General features: G+C 31.4%; 1 protein-coding gene, 1 long non-coding RNA gene and 1 pseudogene across 3 annotated transcripts; 2 read left to right on the top strand and 1 right to left on the bottom strand.

The window, feature by feature from the left end:
• Positions 1–2,542: 2,542 nt before the first annotated feature.
• Positions 2,543–4,044, top strand: LOC128035414 (uncharacterized). The gene is made up of 3 exons (XR_008191889.1): positions 2,543–2,627; positions 3,075–3,146; positions 3,908–4,044. It is a non-coding gene; the product is annotated as an uncharacterized LOC128035414 (long non-coding RNA).
• Positions 4,045–5,839: 1,795 nt separating this feature from the next.
• LOC105765195 (protein HAPLESS 2-like) lies at positions 5,840–10,509 on the top strand (annotated as a pseudogene).
• Positions 10,510–10,829: 320 nt separating this feature from the next.
• On the bottom strand, positions 10,830–13,384 carry LOC105765194 (cytochrome P450 87A3). 2 transcript variants are annotated; one of them, XM_012584163.2, is made up of 9 exons: positions 13,143–13,384; positions 12,710–13,031; positions 12,468–12,617; positions 11,999–12,250; positions 11,826–11,915; positions 11,654–11,732; positions 11,446–11,552; positions 11,222–11,349; positions 10,830–11,119 (listed from the first exon to the last, which is right to left on the bottom strand). In XM_012584163.2, the coding sequence occupies exons 1-9, from the start codon at positions 13,337–13,339 to the stop codon at positions 11,020–11,022; spliced, it is 1,425 nt and encodes a 474-aa protein (XP_012439617.1). In that variant the 5' UTR covers positions 13,340–13,384; the 3' UTR covers positions 10,830–11,019. The 2 variants fall into 2 exon arrangements, with proteins under 2 accessions (XP_012439617.1, XP_012439616.1); XM_012584162.2 differs by having other exon boundaries at positions 11,654–11,915.
• Positions 13,385–16,223: the final 2,839 nt, after the last annotated feature.

The raw sequence follows: 16,223 nt of genomic DNA, 5'->3' as shown, positions 1-16,223 counted from the left end.
TAAATAAAAGTTTAGTTGACTGGCAATTAAAATTGAGATTTATCATGTAACACCCCTAACCCGTATCCATCGTCAGAATAGGGTTATAGAGCATTATCGGAGTTTACAAATTAATTTACAGACGTTTCATTTCATCAAGCATTCAAATTTATAATCAATCAAAATCGAAACATTAATGAGCTAACGTTGGCCAATTTAACTTATACATGTCATTATTACCAGAATCAAATCATCCAAAATTACCGATAGAATCAATGGATAGTGTGATATATCTCTTACAAGCCCCCAACCCAATCGAGCTTTCGATAATCATTTCAATGCATCTAATAATTATACATATTACCAATAATAATTTGATTCCAATAATAAAACACATATTTATATATTATTCATCACCAAATGATATTCAGTTTAATTAAAATTATACGAATATAGTTCATACGAACTTACCAAGCTAAATTGCGAAATACCAAAATTTAGGGACATTTTGGTAATTTTCTATTTTCTCAAATTTTCACCCAATCTTGATCTAAATTAATATTTCATTCAATTTATTAATTTAAATAATAAAACAATTCATTTCATGCAATTTGGTCACTTTTTAACATTTTTACAAATTTACCCTCAAAGTTTCACATTTGTTCAATTTAGTCTCGAACTTAAAACATGTAAATTAGCTATTTTAAAATAATCTCATATTAGCTGAATATTCACATATATTTTTCCTCCTCCTCCTCTCCATTCCACATCCTTGGTATATACATAATACCACTATTTACTTGTTTACTCATAACAAGTTGTTCACTTGAGTCATGGTCACTAAATTAATTATATCTTAAGCTACAGAACTCCGAATTGGGATCCGTTAATTTTATCTGAAACTAGAATCACATATCTTCTTACCATAAAATTTTCAAAATTTTTGTTCAGCCAATAAGTACAGTTTATTCTTTAAAGTCATCCCTGTTCTGTTGTCTTACAGTTTCGACCCTTCTTCACTAAAAATTAATTATCTCCTCGTACGGGATTCAGATGATGTTACTGTTTGTTTATATTTAAAATAGACTCATTAAATATTTAAACAGATAAATTTAAGCCAGCCCCTAATTATTTTTCTCCAATTTTTGATGATTTTCCAAAGTTAGAACAGGGGAACCCGAAATCATTCTAAGCTTGTCTCACAAAATTTATTATATCTCATGATTTACAATCTCATTACTTACACCATTTATTCTATGAGAAACCAGACTCAATAAGATTTAATTCCATATTTTTTTCATCCTCTAATTCGATTTCCACAATTTATGGTGATTTTTCAAAGTTAACCTACTGCTGTTGTCCAAAACTGTTTTAATGCAAGATGTTGATTACTAAGTTTATAACTCCCTTATTCCCTTTCTCTATAATATTTCCCATCACTTTCACTTATTTTTCTTCAATAATATATCAAGAACATAAGACCTTGTATAAGAAAACTGTACTATAACATCATTTCCATGCTTTTCAATAATATCAAACTTAAAATGTATTGAAATCTTGAGGTTCTTACCTTATTCTATTAGTTTCAAACTTTAACTTAATTTTCTCTTTCCTCCAGCTTCTATTTCTTGAATCTAACTTGATATTTTAGCTCCCCATAGTCTCCTTGTTATCTTTCTCTCTTGATAGATATGAAAATTCTTTTGATTTCTAAGTGAAAATGGTGAGTATTTGGTGAAAGGACCAAATTGTAAAAAGAGCAAAACTTTCTTTCTTTCTCTCTTCTTCTCACGTTGGTGCATGGGAAAAATGGTGGGATGGTGGCTTTTTTTCTTTCTTTCCACATATATATATATATACTAAATAAAATAATAAAATATTATTAAAAAAATCAAATCAAATATTATAAACTAATATTTATTTATTTATCTAAAATATCTCCAACATCATCATTGCCTTCTAGATTTCTCTCTCCTAATTGATCATTTTGCCCTTCATGATCTTTTAAAATTCCATCCTTGAAAGAGTCCAATTTTGAGTAGTGTCAGAACAGTGATTTGAGATCACTAAATTCGATGAAAAAGTTAGAAAAATTTATTAATTAATAATTATAAGTTAAGTGTGATTTTAGAAATATTTTTGAATTAGTGAATTTTGTGATTTAAAAGAAATTATTAGGTAAATTGGGTCGAAAACGAGGTATCGAGACCTCGATATTAGAATCGAGCCGTAAATATTTTTATAAATATTTACGAGTGTCATTAGGTAGTATTAAAGTTTCGTTAAGAAATTTTAACGCTTCGATGGTTAATTGATTAAAAAGATTAAATTACAATAGAGATAAAAGTTTAATTAAAGATTAAAGAAAAGTTAAAATGACCAAATAGGCAATTATGCCTTTTTCTAAAGTTGAGACGGCTTAACTAAAGAAATATCTGAGATATTTTAGTTAATATATATTATATTTATTTTCTTAATAAATAAGTATTATATTAATTATATTATTATAATATTTATTATATATATAAAACAAATAGAAAAGAAGGAAAGAAACAGAATTGAAAAACGCAACAAAGAAGGAGAAAGGAAAGAAAGAAAAAAAAGAAAGAAAAGGGAATTTTGGGGTTTTGAAGTTCCAAGCTCAATTGGTAAATCAATTTAGTCCCTATTCTTGTAATTTTTGAGTTTTTGGAGTTCTAGAACAAAATATGTCATGATTTAAGTTGAAATTTTGAAAGTTAGTAAATTTTTAGATGTTGTTCATTTTGAATTAATTGATGAATTAGGGGTTAAATTGATTGAATTTCAAGTTTAGAAGTTAGTAAAGGGTTGATTTGTAAAATAAAACATAAGTTTTGAATTAATAGAGACTAAATTGAGAGAATTTCAAAATTAGGGATTTATGGTGAAATTAGAGAGTTAAATTAGTTTGAAGTGGAATTGAATGAAAATATGAAATTAGTTTTGAGAATAAAAGTTAGTCTCGGTTTAGGGACTAAATTGGAATTTAGGCAAATATTGAGTAAAAATTGAAATATTTAATGTGAGATTGAATGGTGTTGTATTGATGATTTTTAATTGTTTTAATTCCGTAGCTAGCGTCGTACCGGAATTCTCGACTAAAAAGGGGAAAAATATAGTCGATGAGGAATAGCTCGGAATTCCTGGTTTGTATTTCTATAATCCAAATCTAATTATTAATTGTTGTATTTTTAATTAAATGTTATGGTAAGTGATTGAGGTGAGAATTATTGTTTTTCTTTTTTACAATTGAAACGGATTGTCTTGATATGTGCTGAAATTATATTGGTTGAATTAAAGTGGAATATATATTATGAATATATATGTGTAAATGTGAAATTGTGCAAATATGATAATTGAATTATTTTTTATATGTATAAAATTCAGCCTTAATGCCCAAGTAGATGGAATTTAGAACTACTGGGATATTAGTGGCATGCCATTAAGGAACTTTAGCGTGCTCTCTAATTATTAGCACGTTGGTGCTCTCTGATTAGCACATCTGTGCTCTCTGTATAGCACTTCAGTGCTCTCTGTTCATTAGTGCATAATAATGCACCTCTGTATTTGTTCCGTATATCCGGTGTGTTCTATAAAATCTACTTTGGGTTAAGAATAACGATATAAGATAGTGAATTGAAAATAGAATATGAAAAACGATAGTGAATTGAAAACATAAAATGAAATATGTTATAAATACATGGAATACACGAGTTATATACTCATGAATTGAATGTGGAAAGCTATTTTATATAGCAAGTGATGATAATTGAGTATCGTATGGTTTTAAATGTTCAATTGTGCTTGACATTTTATTATACATATTTTATTGTTTTATTTTTAAATATTCGAATTATAGAAATACCACTGAGTTTATACTCAGTGTACAGTTTGTTTCCGTGCGCAGGTTAAGTACTTAAGTTTGATCGCTGATTAAGCATCCAACAACAATCCCGAACTCAATTATGGTGATGTTTATTTCTTTGTGTCGGCATGTACCTAGAGTGTCTAAATATTAGTTATTTTGTGGCTTGATTGTAAATGAAGTTATAAAATCTATTTTTGAAAGTTTATAATTTGGATTAAAATGATGCTTTGATGACTTGTTTTGATGATATAAAATGTTTGAGATTTCTTTCTGTTTGATCTGTAATCTCCGGTAATGCTCCATAACCCGGTTCCGACGAGGGATATGGGCTGGGGGTGTTACAATCCTTGAGTCATCACTTAATTTGGTAAAATTATGATTTAGTCCCTCATAATTCTTCACTTATTCAATTTGGTCCTAATTCATCCATTTTCCTTAGTTTCTAGATCATTCCACCCTTAATATATTTGCACAATTAATCCTTCAACTTTTTTATATTTACACTTTAACCCCTCAAATTTTAAATATTTACTCCTACATAACAAAACTTTTCTCACTTTTGCGAATTAGTCCTTTCTTGCATTAATATGTCATAATATACTTCCCAATGTTGACATAAATCAAAATTTTGCTTTTGTCACTTTATTTCCTTATTTTACCATATCAAGTATACATACTTTCTTAGTGTAGTAATTTTCGGATATTACATATCAATTATAACAACTTATGTTCAAATCCTTTATACGTTGATTTAAATTGATATTTATATATTTTATATAGCGTATAGAAAGAGAAAAATATCTAAAAGATTTATTATTTTATAAGGACGTGTTTTTAATCATTTCACAATTAAGCTAGTTTCCGGTTAATTTGTGACACCAACTCAGTTAGATAAATTTACAATACTATAGATTAATTTATGGCACATCCACATAAATTAAGACACATGGTAGCATTATTTGAAAAAGAGATCTAAAAATATATATGTGAGAATTTGGTACACTGGTCGTGCACTTTTTTTTACTCCACAAACGGAGTTATAAATTTGTCACGTGTCCATTTTTATATATATATATATATTATTTTTACTATACTCTATATATATTTCTCATCAATTCAACATTATATCAAATATTTTCTCAAAATATATTTAAAATTATATAAATTATAAACAAAATATATAAAAACTAAAAATCTAAAAAGCTAGAAAATCCAAAAACTAAAATTTTTCTAAAATTACCTAAAAATATTAACTTTTTATGTTATTATTTATTTGACAAACTATTTATCCAAATTCATTATACATGGAGTAAACCAATTGGTTCAGGCCTCAGGGTGTACTTGTCTCTTGTCTGTTGGTTTTCTTCTGTCTTATCAATTTTCTTTCTATCAACCTAAAAAGTGTTAACTTGGTTAATGATTTTAAGTTTAGTATTAATTAAGTTAAAACATGTTTAAATACCAATTAAATACAAGCTATCAAATTTAAGAGTTAAAAAATACATTAACCCAATATAATTATCATACAAAAAAAAAAAGATGAAGCAACATTTATCTTCTAAATTTGACAATTTTTCCACGTTGGTGCTTAAATTTTTTTGGTTCACATCAATTTTAAATTTTAAAATTTTTTAATTTGATCCTTAAACCTGGATTCAATAAGATATGATAACGTAACACTTTGAGATTTATCATGTCATCATTAAATTTTAAATATATATAATTTCTTTATATTTTCTATGTATTTTTTATTTTATATAATTTCTAAAAATTTTCGACACATATGCAGAGTGCATGCCGTTATGCTTTAACGGATCCAAGTTCTGGAGCTAATGTGAAAAAAAAATTAAGGACCAATTTGTATAAAGTTTCCAAGTTCATGGGCTAAAAGGTTAATTGGGCCTATTGATTAAACCATAAAACGACGTGGTGTCAAGGAAACATATATGAGTGATAAGTGGGTTAATGGCAGTTGAAGACACCGCCTGATTCCCTCCATAACCGCATTCAGGAATCAGGGATTCCCAATTATCCAACACCAACGGCCAACGGAATAAGAATCAACAATGAGAATGAAACCATGGGCGGGATTTCTCATCTACATTTTCAGTCTCCTCTTCCTTCAGAGCGATGTCGTTTCAATCCAGATCCTCTCAAAATCTAAGCTCGAAAAGTGCGTGAAGAGTACGGACTCCCACCACGAACTGAATTGCACCATCAAGATTGTCATCAACATGGCCGTCCCCAGTGGTTCAGTGAGTGAACTTCCTTTTTGTGGTGATAATTTAGGAGTTATTTTCTTCTCTTCTATTAATTACTTTTTAGAGTAGCGATGACGCATCGATCGTGGCGGATATAGTGGAGGCGGAGGAGAATTCAACGAACAAGATGCAGACATTACGGATTCCGCCGGTGTTAACGGTCAACAAATCCTCTGCCAATGCTGTCTACGAATTAACATATATGAGGAAAAAGCAAACAATTGCACCTTTTTTTTTTCAATTTATTTATTCAGCAATTTATTTATTCAGGATGTTTCTTTTAAACCTCAAGAGTTCTTTGCTTAGACCCACAAATGCCAGCCAGATGCTGGTGTTAACGTTCTTAAGATATGTGAGAGGCAAGTAACTCTTTTCATATTTCGAGTAATGTTAGAATTTTTCTTAATTTACACACGAACATGATAAATTAAGAGACCGTCAGGTTTCTGGTTATCTGGAATGGCTGTGTAGGTTGCGGGATGAGGGCGGTCACGTCATCGAGCATACTCAGATTGCTTTTTAACTGTTGATATCATATTCTATCTTAATAGAATTTCATATTATGTGAACTTAACTGTTGCTTCGTCTTTCATGTTGTAATCACTAACTGCCTAGATAGTTACCTTTGCCTTTTTCCACGGTGGCTATAGGTCGATGTTCTCATATTTCTTGATATAAAGTGAGAGTTTTTGCTTAGTGATTCCTTGTGGTCCTTGAAGGCAGGTAACTTCATCTTGTGGAAACATCTGTGAGTGCTCTCTGTGTTTTCAGCATCACCAAAATTTACTTTTGGATGCAGGGTTTAGTCAAATCTTATTATTCTCACCTCTATGTTTACATTTGAGCAGTTGACAAATTGGTGAAAAGGAAGGCCAACACTGTGCACTGTCTCCGTTTTCCAGGTGATTGGTACCGCCTCTCACTTACCTTATATTACCTTTTTTATTACTTCTCTAGCTGTTATATTGTTATTGTCTTGCTGGACCAATCCCTATACCAAAGGTTTAGAAGACCTCTGTCCTATCCATTAGATAATGGATGCTTTTCATTAGAATTTTTTACATTTTGACTTTTTTTCTTCTCTCATTCAGTTTAAAATTGTATATGTACTGATGATTTTCTTTCTGTAGGTTTATTTTTGAAAATGTGATTGCTCATATAAGTTAAAACAAAACATCCTACTATGACATCCAAAAATAATCATATATCCTACTGTGGAGTTTTTGACCATTGTATATTTACTTATCTGAATCTGAAAATGAAAGCGGAACTAAGAGCTTCACTTTCTTTCACAATTCAAAATGGAAGAAATCTTGCCTCTTGTTATTTCATGCTAGATAACCGTTTTCAACCCTGTACAAGAACTTAAGTGCAATATATTGAGGTATACTGTGAAGGAAACAAATATGTTTAAATGGACAAACAAGCTTGATAAATATATATATAGTTGTTTCTGTTTTCTATGATCTCTTGTTGCAACAACTTGTTCTAATTTCAGCTGTATGAGCTTTTTCATGCAGTTTGACTGCTCAAAGGGTGTCGCCCTCATGGAGGTATTTTGTCTATTTTGCACATGATGTGTGTACGTTATTCCCATGCATGATTCTTGACAAATAATGTCATCAAAGTTGTGAATGTTGCAGGAACAATTCTTCATTATGAAGCCCGACATTTCATCTCGATCTTTAAACTCTATCCAACAACTGATCAAGCAGCAAAATACTTTTGTTCTGGTAAAAGATTAACAGGAGGCTTTTGGCATCTTAATAATGTGCCACATGGGGTTCATCATTACGTCTTTTTATATTTCCAAATTCTAAGATCAGTGAGATTGATTTATTTCACTCAACATGCTTTTGCTTGATATATTGAATGCACAGCTGTTCTGAAGGACTCTGAATTTAACAAAGTTGACAGGGCAGAGTGCCAATTTAGTACTACAGCTACTACTTTTGACAATGGATCACAGATATTAGTTTTAAGTTTGTAATCTGCGTACATGTGGTCACTGCCTTGAGATGGAAATTTATGCTAACAAATGTTAGTTCTAAATGGTGTCTGAGTTTGCTACAATGATGCACTATATGTGCATTTCTTCTCTTTAAATTATTGATTGGATGATGAAAAGAAAACTTAAGATAATGCAAGAAGTTGAATCATTCTCAGGGACACTCTAAAGTGCTGCAGTTTTAAAAATAATTGTTACGTCTTCATTAGGCATTTTCTTCCTTTACTTGAGTACCAAAGGGAATAAATATGAAGGTTCAAAACAAATGATACTTGCATACTTCCTTTTTACCATTTTTTAACTTCATTACATTAGGCATACCTGTCAACCTTTTATGAGCATGATAATTACTACTGTGGAAGATGGAATTGTTTTACACAAACTTAAGATGTATGGAACAAATGTCACCAGTTTTACATTTTGTTTCAGATTACTCCTTTTCAACCGCTAAAGGCCAGCATGAGTGGTTGCCTTGAGTATCTAGAATAAATATGGAAAAACATGTGGAGAAGTTTGGTAGACTCCATCACTGGAGAAACTTGCCGGTCATTTTGGCAATTATACATGTTCTTATTTCTTCTATATATGTGCTTAAATTTTATTTAGGTAGTGTTTGGAAAGCCACCTAGTAATTAGATTTAGGTACAATTACTATAATTACACAAAAATAGCATGTTTAGGTAATTATTTTGATTGGTGGGTTCTACTGAATTGGATGTAATTGGAGCACTCAATTACACTTTTCAATATCTATTACTAGAGGTAAGAATTGGAGTAATTATGCACATAATTACACCCAAAGTTATATTATAAGTATGAACACATATTAGTGTTTGGGATGGTTATGCCATAAAATTATATTATAAAAATAATTTGTGTATTTTATAAAATTATAACAAAAATATCATATTATTTAAATCTTAAAAAATCCTAAAAAAAATTCTAAAGTAATGGCCAAAAGTTTAGTATAAAAATAATTTATATGTTATAAAAGTGTTGTAGTATATCTATTTAATAACTTTATTGCCAACAAGGATTGACATAACTTGTGTCGATGCTATTTATTATAAAAATAACATATTTATTCATTTTTTTATAATTTATTTATAAAAATAACTTTCAAAAGTTAAAACAAAAAAATTTATATTATTTACAAGCGTCATGAAATGTTATATATTATAAATTTTATATTATTTTTAGTTAATTTAAGCATTATAAAAATGATATAACATGCATTAATTTTTCTTCAAATTAAGTTTATATAAGTTTTTGTAATTAAAGGTACGAACTATTTGGATTATGAAGCCAAATATCATAAGTTCGATGCTAACTCTGTAAATAGAAAAAAAATTTTGCACCATATAGCTTGCGAACTTTTTAATTTGAGACATTCGAGGTTCTGAAATGTGGTTGGAAAGATATTTACTATTCTAAAAAAAATATTCATAACTTCAATCATAGGTAAAATGAGATGATCCATAATTCAAGAGTATTTGGAAAAAGAGATCTTAATAATTTTAATGATGCATATTTAAATTTACATGACGATGAACTTAGTCAAAATCTAACAAATGATGGTAATGAATTTATGTTAAATATTAAAGAGGGAATAACTCAGCTAACATGTATTAAAACAATTAGATAAAATTACATATGTTTATTTTTCTTATTATTTTTATTAGTAATTGTATCATTAAGTACTTTTTTAGACTAAGAGAATAATTTTCGTTGAATTACTTTGTGTTATCTAAACATGCCCTTACTTGAAGAAGCCATTGTGTCATAATGTACTTACTTCCTATCCTTGTTCAGAAGGAATTGCTCTGTATGAGTTGGATAATACTGTTTGGTTTAATTTTGGCTATATTTCAAACAGTTAAAACCTTCTCTTATCAAGACAAGGTAGGGAGAATGCAAGAACATATGCTTATATTACATTTTGTTTGGAATTACAGTGCTCGTGTTATGGCTTTTACATCAAAAGGGACTTTTTGATCTGTTTATGATTGGTTGGAAGATCATTTTGGGTTTGATGATCAGAAAGCCAGAGATATATACAGGCACACTATTGGTATTGGCCAATCCCACATGCATGCCAGAAAACACATTAAAGCCAAGCACCACAAACATGATTCTCGACATGAACGAAATGGCATTCACCATGAGCACCAGCACAACCATTCAGAAAAGGACACCGATTATTATCATTATTATCTGCATCATATTAGCAAGGACAAGCACAAACTTAGACGTGTTAAAAGTTCTAGCATTGTTTGGCAGGTCCATCTGGACAGGAGAAAAATGATGATGTTGGGAAACACAAGCATAGAAGGGCAATAGGGACTACAGAAGAACCATTGAAGATAAGATAGTGGACACCTAGATGAAGTCTGAGTTCAGATTTGGGAAGTTCGATCATAGTTGCGTGGCTGAAAATTTGCCTGGTTTTTTCCTCATTTATTAGAGGGAATTGTGAAGCTCCTTATGGTTCCTTAAGTAGAATTCTTAGAAAAAACTAATATTTAGGAGGACAAAGATAGGACAGGCTTTAAACATGTACAGTATTACAAGTTAGACCTGTTACCCCAAATTCTCGTTCTTTTTCCTCATTTTTTTTTCTCAAGTGTATGATGGGATTAAGAAATTCGTATAGGAGGCATTGGTAAAACCATGATTTAGTCTGTTGGAAAAGTGACAAATATAATGAACTCTCTATTTTTTAAAATTTTCTACAACATATCGATAACTGTTATCCTCTTCTGCAGTCCAAGGAAAAAGCAACAGTGAATGGTAAAATGCAAAGTTGTAATATTTTGTTGTTTGCTTCTTAGCCAGGTATTTTGACTTGGCTTGACATTGGTTTCTGCTTTGTTTCAGTGAAGTTACTCCATTCTAGTTTTCTCCAGGAGCTGAATATGAAAGCCATCCGGAAACTGTAAACCTGGAGTTCGGAGTACATTTCCCCCTTTGATTGCTTCCCACCTGAAAGGATGAGGATCTGGATGAGTTTCTTTCTCTTGATCTTCACAAAAGTGTACTGAGCAGGTATAAAACATTTTGTAGTTTGTAGCAGCATTCTTTTACCTGTATTTTGTAACCAGGCAATGGAGAAACACAGCCATCTGTACTTTAGTGAAGTCTGTTCCGATACAAAATCTCATGCCACCACCAAATGCCATGAAATTCTTTGAGGCTCCATTGATTTCTGTTCCCTGCAGTTACGTGGTTCAAAGTAAAATTTCTGTGGATTTTTTTTTAGAAATTAATCTTGCAGGTTAATAAGGATGCAGTTTCCAGTATTCACCCACCTCCCATCTTGATGGATTGAAGGTGAGCGGATTTTGGTATTTTGCTGGATTCAGATGCACAGCTGGGGGACAGACCATTACTGCCCAACCTGCTGGAATGGTATATCCTGCATTATTATCAAATTTTATTTGTTAATTTTCATATTAATTGAATGGCTAAAACTTGTTTATAACAATTGGAGAGTGGGTGAATCATTTTAATGCCTACCTTTGAACTGGATTTCCCTTAGTGTTTTTCTGAAGATTCCTGGAACTATATTTGCCAGTCTAACTGTTTCATTGATGAACTGCATGCAAGTTGCACTTTTCAGATGGAAGTAAACACCCTTATGAAAATTGATAAATGCTATTAGAAGTATGAAGTAGTACAACTCTCTCACCTGGAAGGTATATCTCATTGACTTGTATTCTTTCCATGTAAGTCCAGAGTCGGTATTTTCCCGGTTTCGTAGAATTGCCTCGTGCTCATCCTGGAAGGTGAAAACACTTAAGTCTGTTTGGTAGGAAGAGGATTTTGCAGATAAAGGCTTTTAGCTAAAATAATTTCACATACTGTTAATGTGTTCAGCACCGAAGGGTTGTCCGAAAGGAATTTAACAGCTAAAGTTAGAGCTAGGGACGTTGTTTCAAAGCTGGCAAATAGTAGCACAAACATCAAATCCAGAGCGATTGCCTCTGTGAGTATTGTTCCCTCTTTCTGAAGTTCTTCAAGGACGAAATTGAAAAAGTCACTTTGGTGTTTCCTCGGCATAGACCGCCTTTCATTTAGCAAGTCCTTCAGCATTTTCATTGCATTTTTTCTTCCCTGTATAGAAAAACCTTCAAGAGTCAACACAAAAAGAAGACAGGCTCATGGAGGCATATTTTCTAACTCAGGGGAGCCTGATTTGCTTCATGAATAAAAGAATTTCCATGCCAACTTGTATTTTGGAGATTAGTCTTTAAAGTTACAGACATTGATTTTTACCATGATGGTTAACTGATGCTAGTGATAAATTGGTACATATAAAACATTGTTGTACCTGTAAACATTTGTGATAAGCTGTTCCAGGAATATTCAATGGAAAGGAGATTAACCCCTGGATGAATGCAACAAAGTTCTCCCTTAGATTCTCCGGGGAATTGTCTTGGTCATAACTTATCAGCTTTTTGGCTGTCAGATCAAATATCATCTGCAAAAGAGACCAAGTTATCATTTTAGACTTGACCAGAAACTTTAGACGGATGATGAACCATGAATGAGGTAATATAAATGTGAAATTACACTAGCAGTTGCTTCTTTTAATTCAATAGTTTCTTGACTTGACCAGCTTTGCAGCCTTCTGCAAGCTGTGTTCTCAACTTCAGGTAGCATCTTTTTGAGGCTTTCAGGACCGAAGAGGTTAAGCACCATATTCTTCAGGTACTTATACATGAAACCATGTAATGAACCTACATTCTGACGTCCAAATATCTCTGTGAATGTATCAGGATACCAGCTCTGAAACAGTTGTCCCTCTTGCAGGAAGATGAAATGGTTAAGATCCGGGTCAGTCGACACAATTACCGGTCGCCCCACTAAGCTAGTCTTGAATATTGGCCCATACCTGTAAGTAACACCAACAATCAACATGTTAAGAATGGAAGGAGATCTACAAAACATCTTCTAGCAATAAAAGCAAAGAGTGACGGAGATTGATATAATTTTTTTTTTTTACCTTTTCAGCCTCTCTTTGACAAAGGGAGGAATATCGAAAGTAGTGTTGGGGGTGAAGAACTGAAGAGTCTCGCCAACAAGTGGGAACCCCATTGAACCTGGTGGAAGTTTACCATTACATCTAGGATTTCTCCATTTGTTAACCCAATGTGTGATGCAGATAAGGAGCAAAGTTCCAATGCACATTAACACCAACATCTCTTACACAAAGAAATATATAATATCCTTTGATTGATCGAGGAAAGCAGGCTATAAACGCAGGTACTGGTTTTTATAAAGAAAATAGATGTTGAAATAAGAAACGTGGGAAGATAGAATCGACAGGTAAGAGAAGAAAATGCCGAAATGTATGTATGTATTGCATGTATCTCCTGATTCTCATCAACTATGAGAAACGCTCATGCTTATATAGGAAGGCAATGCATTGCATACAACTGTACTCGAAATGAATTTAATTAATTAATTATAGTTTCCTCATCACTTTTATTTTTTTTTTTTGAACTTTAAGCATAGAATGGAATATAATATCTGAGTTAACTCTGTCTGTCTGTCTAGGAACTGTTCATTACTATTTTGTCAACGGTCTCACCAGTTGAAAGATAGAGAGAGAGAAAGCCTAGCATGATTTTAGACCCTTAGAAGCTAACACGATGCTTCCCTATATTTCTTTCTATTTCTTCATCTAGTGGTTGGATTTTCATTATCCCCCCCCCCCCCTTCAATGGTAAAAGGAGCTTTAACATGAAAAGCTGAAGGAGCACAAGGCTGAATTTTAGCCTTTTTTAAGGAAGATATTGGAACAACAGAAAGGGAAACTGTAGGTTTGAGAGGATCGATGGAAGTTCAAAGGAATATGTCTGACCAAACCAAGTATCTTATCGCCAATCACATTAAATCATTAAATACCAAAAAGAACAAACAAAAAGAATCTAATGGCTTCTTTGAAATAGTCTTAAAATCTAAGCTAAATTTTCCCAAATGTACAGCAACATCTAAATTTGAGATTTCCTGTAAATCCTAATCTCATATTCTTAGATCCAATGCAAAAGACCCAATCTTAATGAATACATCACTAAGATTTCGAATGAAGTATCTATGGATATGCATGCAACTACTGTGATCTTTTTGTCTAACTTGAAACCATTTCATGCTTACCAAAACCAAAAAGAAAAAGAAAAAAAGGCAAAAATTGAGACTAGTTAAAGCTAAGGTAATTATTCAGGTAAACCAATTATCAATACATAGAGCACCGGCCCACATGGCCATTGAGCCACGGACTGAACCCCCCCATGCAAACTAAAATGACTACTACTACAATGTAGGTAGGTTACTGTGAGAGTTCGTTTGACCATTCATTATATGCGGTTTGTCACAATGATGTAGGACAAAATTCCGTTTATAGGCCACAGGGGGAATGGAATTCATGATGTGTTTTACTAATTAAAACAATTGTATAGGCACGCTTGCTCGAAACATGGACTTTTGTTTACAGCTGATTTTGAGATGAAATATGAACCTCATGCTTCTATATTCATTTCTCTTATTTTCAACTTGGGATATCCATGAGAGATTCTCCATTTCTTTCATTAATTAAAACAGGAAAGGGGAAAATCTAATGCCACTGCACTGCCAATCAAGCAGTGTGAAATACTCCCATTTCAGATAACTCAATCTAGTATTGTACAACTCAATTAGGAACTTTTGGAACATCTGGCATGAGGAAACTTTCTTCTTCTTACCAATAAATCTTCTACCATTTTGCATACATTTAAAGCATCATATCAAGCTGAGGGATCTTAAGTTGCACCGCATGGTTTCATTGTCTCTTTTTTCCAAGTCAAGTTACAAATTGGGATCATTAGTGTCCTCATCTTTTTTATGGTCTGAGTTTAGTCTTGTTTTGATTTTATTTGAGTCAAAAATGGTATTCAAGTAAAGTCCTCTTAACAATATCGATTTTAAGATTCGGATTAAATGATTAAACCAACAATGTGAATTTGGTGGTGGAGTATAGGCGAAGAGAAAGGACCAAATCTTTTGGGTGCGTAACTGCACAAATAAACAAAACCAAACAGGATCTTCATTTCTTTCCTTCTAAATTTCCCATCTGATTACAATCTTTTTTCTTTTTTCTTTCTGGTCTTATCATTGGACGGCTATGATTATTTTATCTGAAGCTATTTGACTCCTTGATTAGTTGGTGGCTCAACTCAACCATTGTCTAAGAGAAAGACGGTTATGATGCTTCTAATTACAGCAGGCCTGTATCCTATAGGATCCCTGGAAGATTTTTTTTAGAAAATGAATTCAAATGCTGCTTTGCTTAAAAAAAATTGTATGAAGTTAAGGAAACTATTTATCTTTGTGTGTTTATTTATATTTAAAAATAAAAAAGACAATATATTTGCGGGATATTCTTTTATGCAATTACTTAAATATTTCAATTATAATATTATTATAAATTAAGCATTCAAAATGCTGCATTTGGGCATTCAAAACACAATATATTTGCGTGTAAAAGTTTTAGCTAATATGTATATAGCAATAGTTTAGCTATAATTAATTAAATTAAATTAATAATATGTGTTTGTTTATCATCCCAAGCTCGGCTTGACCCGAAATATGGGCTTAAAATTTTACCTAAACCCGTCCATATTTGCAAAAGACTAATCCAAATCCATTTTAAGCCCACCTATATTATTTTTAAATTTTTAAAAATGTATATTTACATTATATTATTTTAATATTTAATAATTTTATATTTTTTATTTGTTGAAATATTCTATATAGTCATCTTAACATTATTTTAATGTTTACATTAAAGTAGTATTATATTTTCAATACAAGTTTATTTTTTTAATGTGTTCTAAATTACATAATATAAATTATTATAAACTTTAAAATGAATCAAGCCGGACCAGACTCGGGCCTTAAATATTCAAGCTCAAACCAAACTTTTTTTTTTAATTCAAACCTATTTTTCGAATCTAATATTTTTATTAAAATCTTCTCAAATTTTAAGCAGAAATTCGTATCTAAATAAATACTACAGCCCATTAACAAAGTGTATATCAAACCTATA

Source organism: Gossypium raimondii, chromosome 12 (assembly GCF_025698545.1).
Source record: "Gossypium raimondii isolate GPD5lz chromosome 12, ASM2569854v1, whole genome shotgun sequence".
In the NCBI taxonomy this organism is placed as follows: Eukaryota; Viridiplantae; Streptophyta; class Magnoliopsida; order Malvales; family Malvaceae; genus Gossypium; species Gossypium raimondii.
The sequence above is the reverse complement of the archived record's forward strand: the minus strand, read 5'-3'. Positions and strand labels throughout refer to the sequence as shown.

Bases quoted from the DNA above. Each gene is read 5' to 3' on its own strand.
- LOC105765194 (XM_012584162.2), bottom strand. From the start codon at position 13,339: ATGTTGGTGTTAATGTGCATTGGAACTTTGCTCCTTATCTGCATCACA. The intron at 11,553-11,653 runs GTAGGCATTAAA...ATAATAATGCAG, and splicing joins AAGGGAAATCCAGTTCAAAG to GATATACCATTCCAGCAGGT. The intron at 11,350-11,445 runs GTGGGTGAATAC...ACGTAACTGCAG, and splicing joins TCAATCCATCAAGATGGGAG to GGAACAGAAATCAATGGAGC.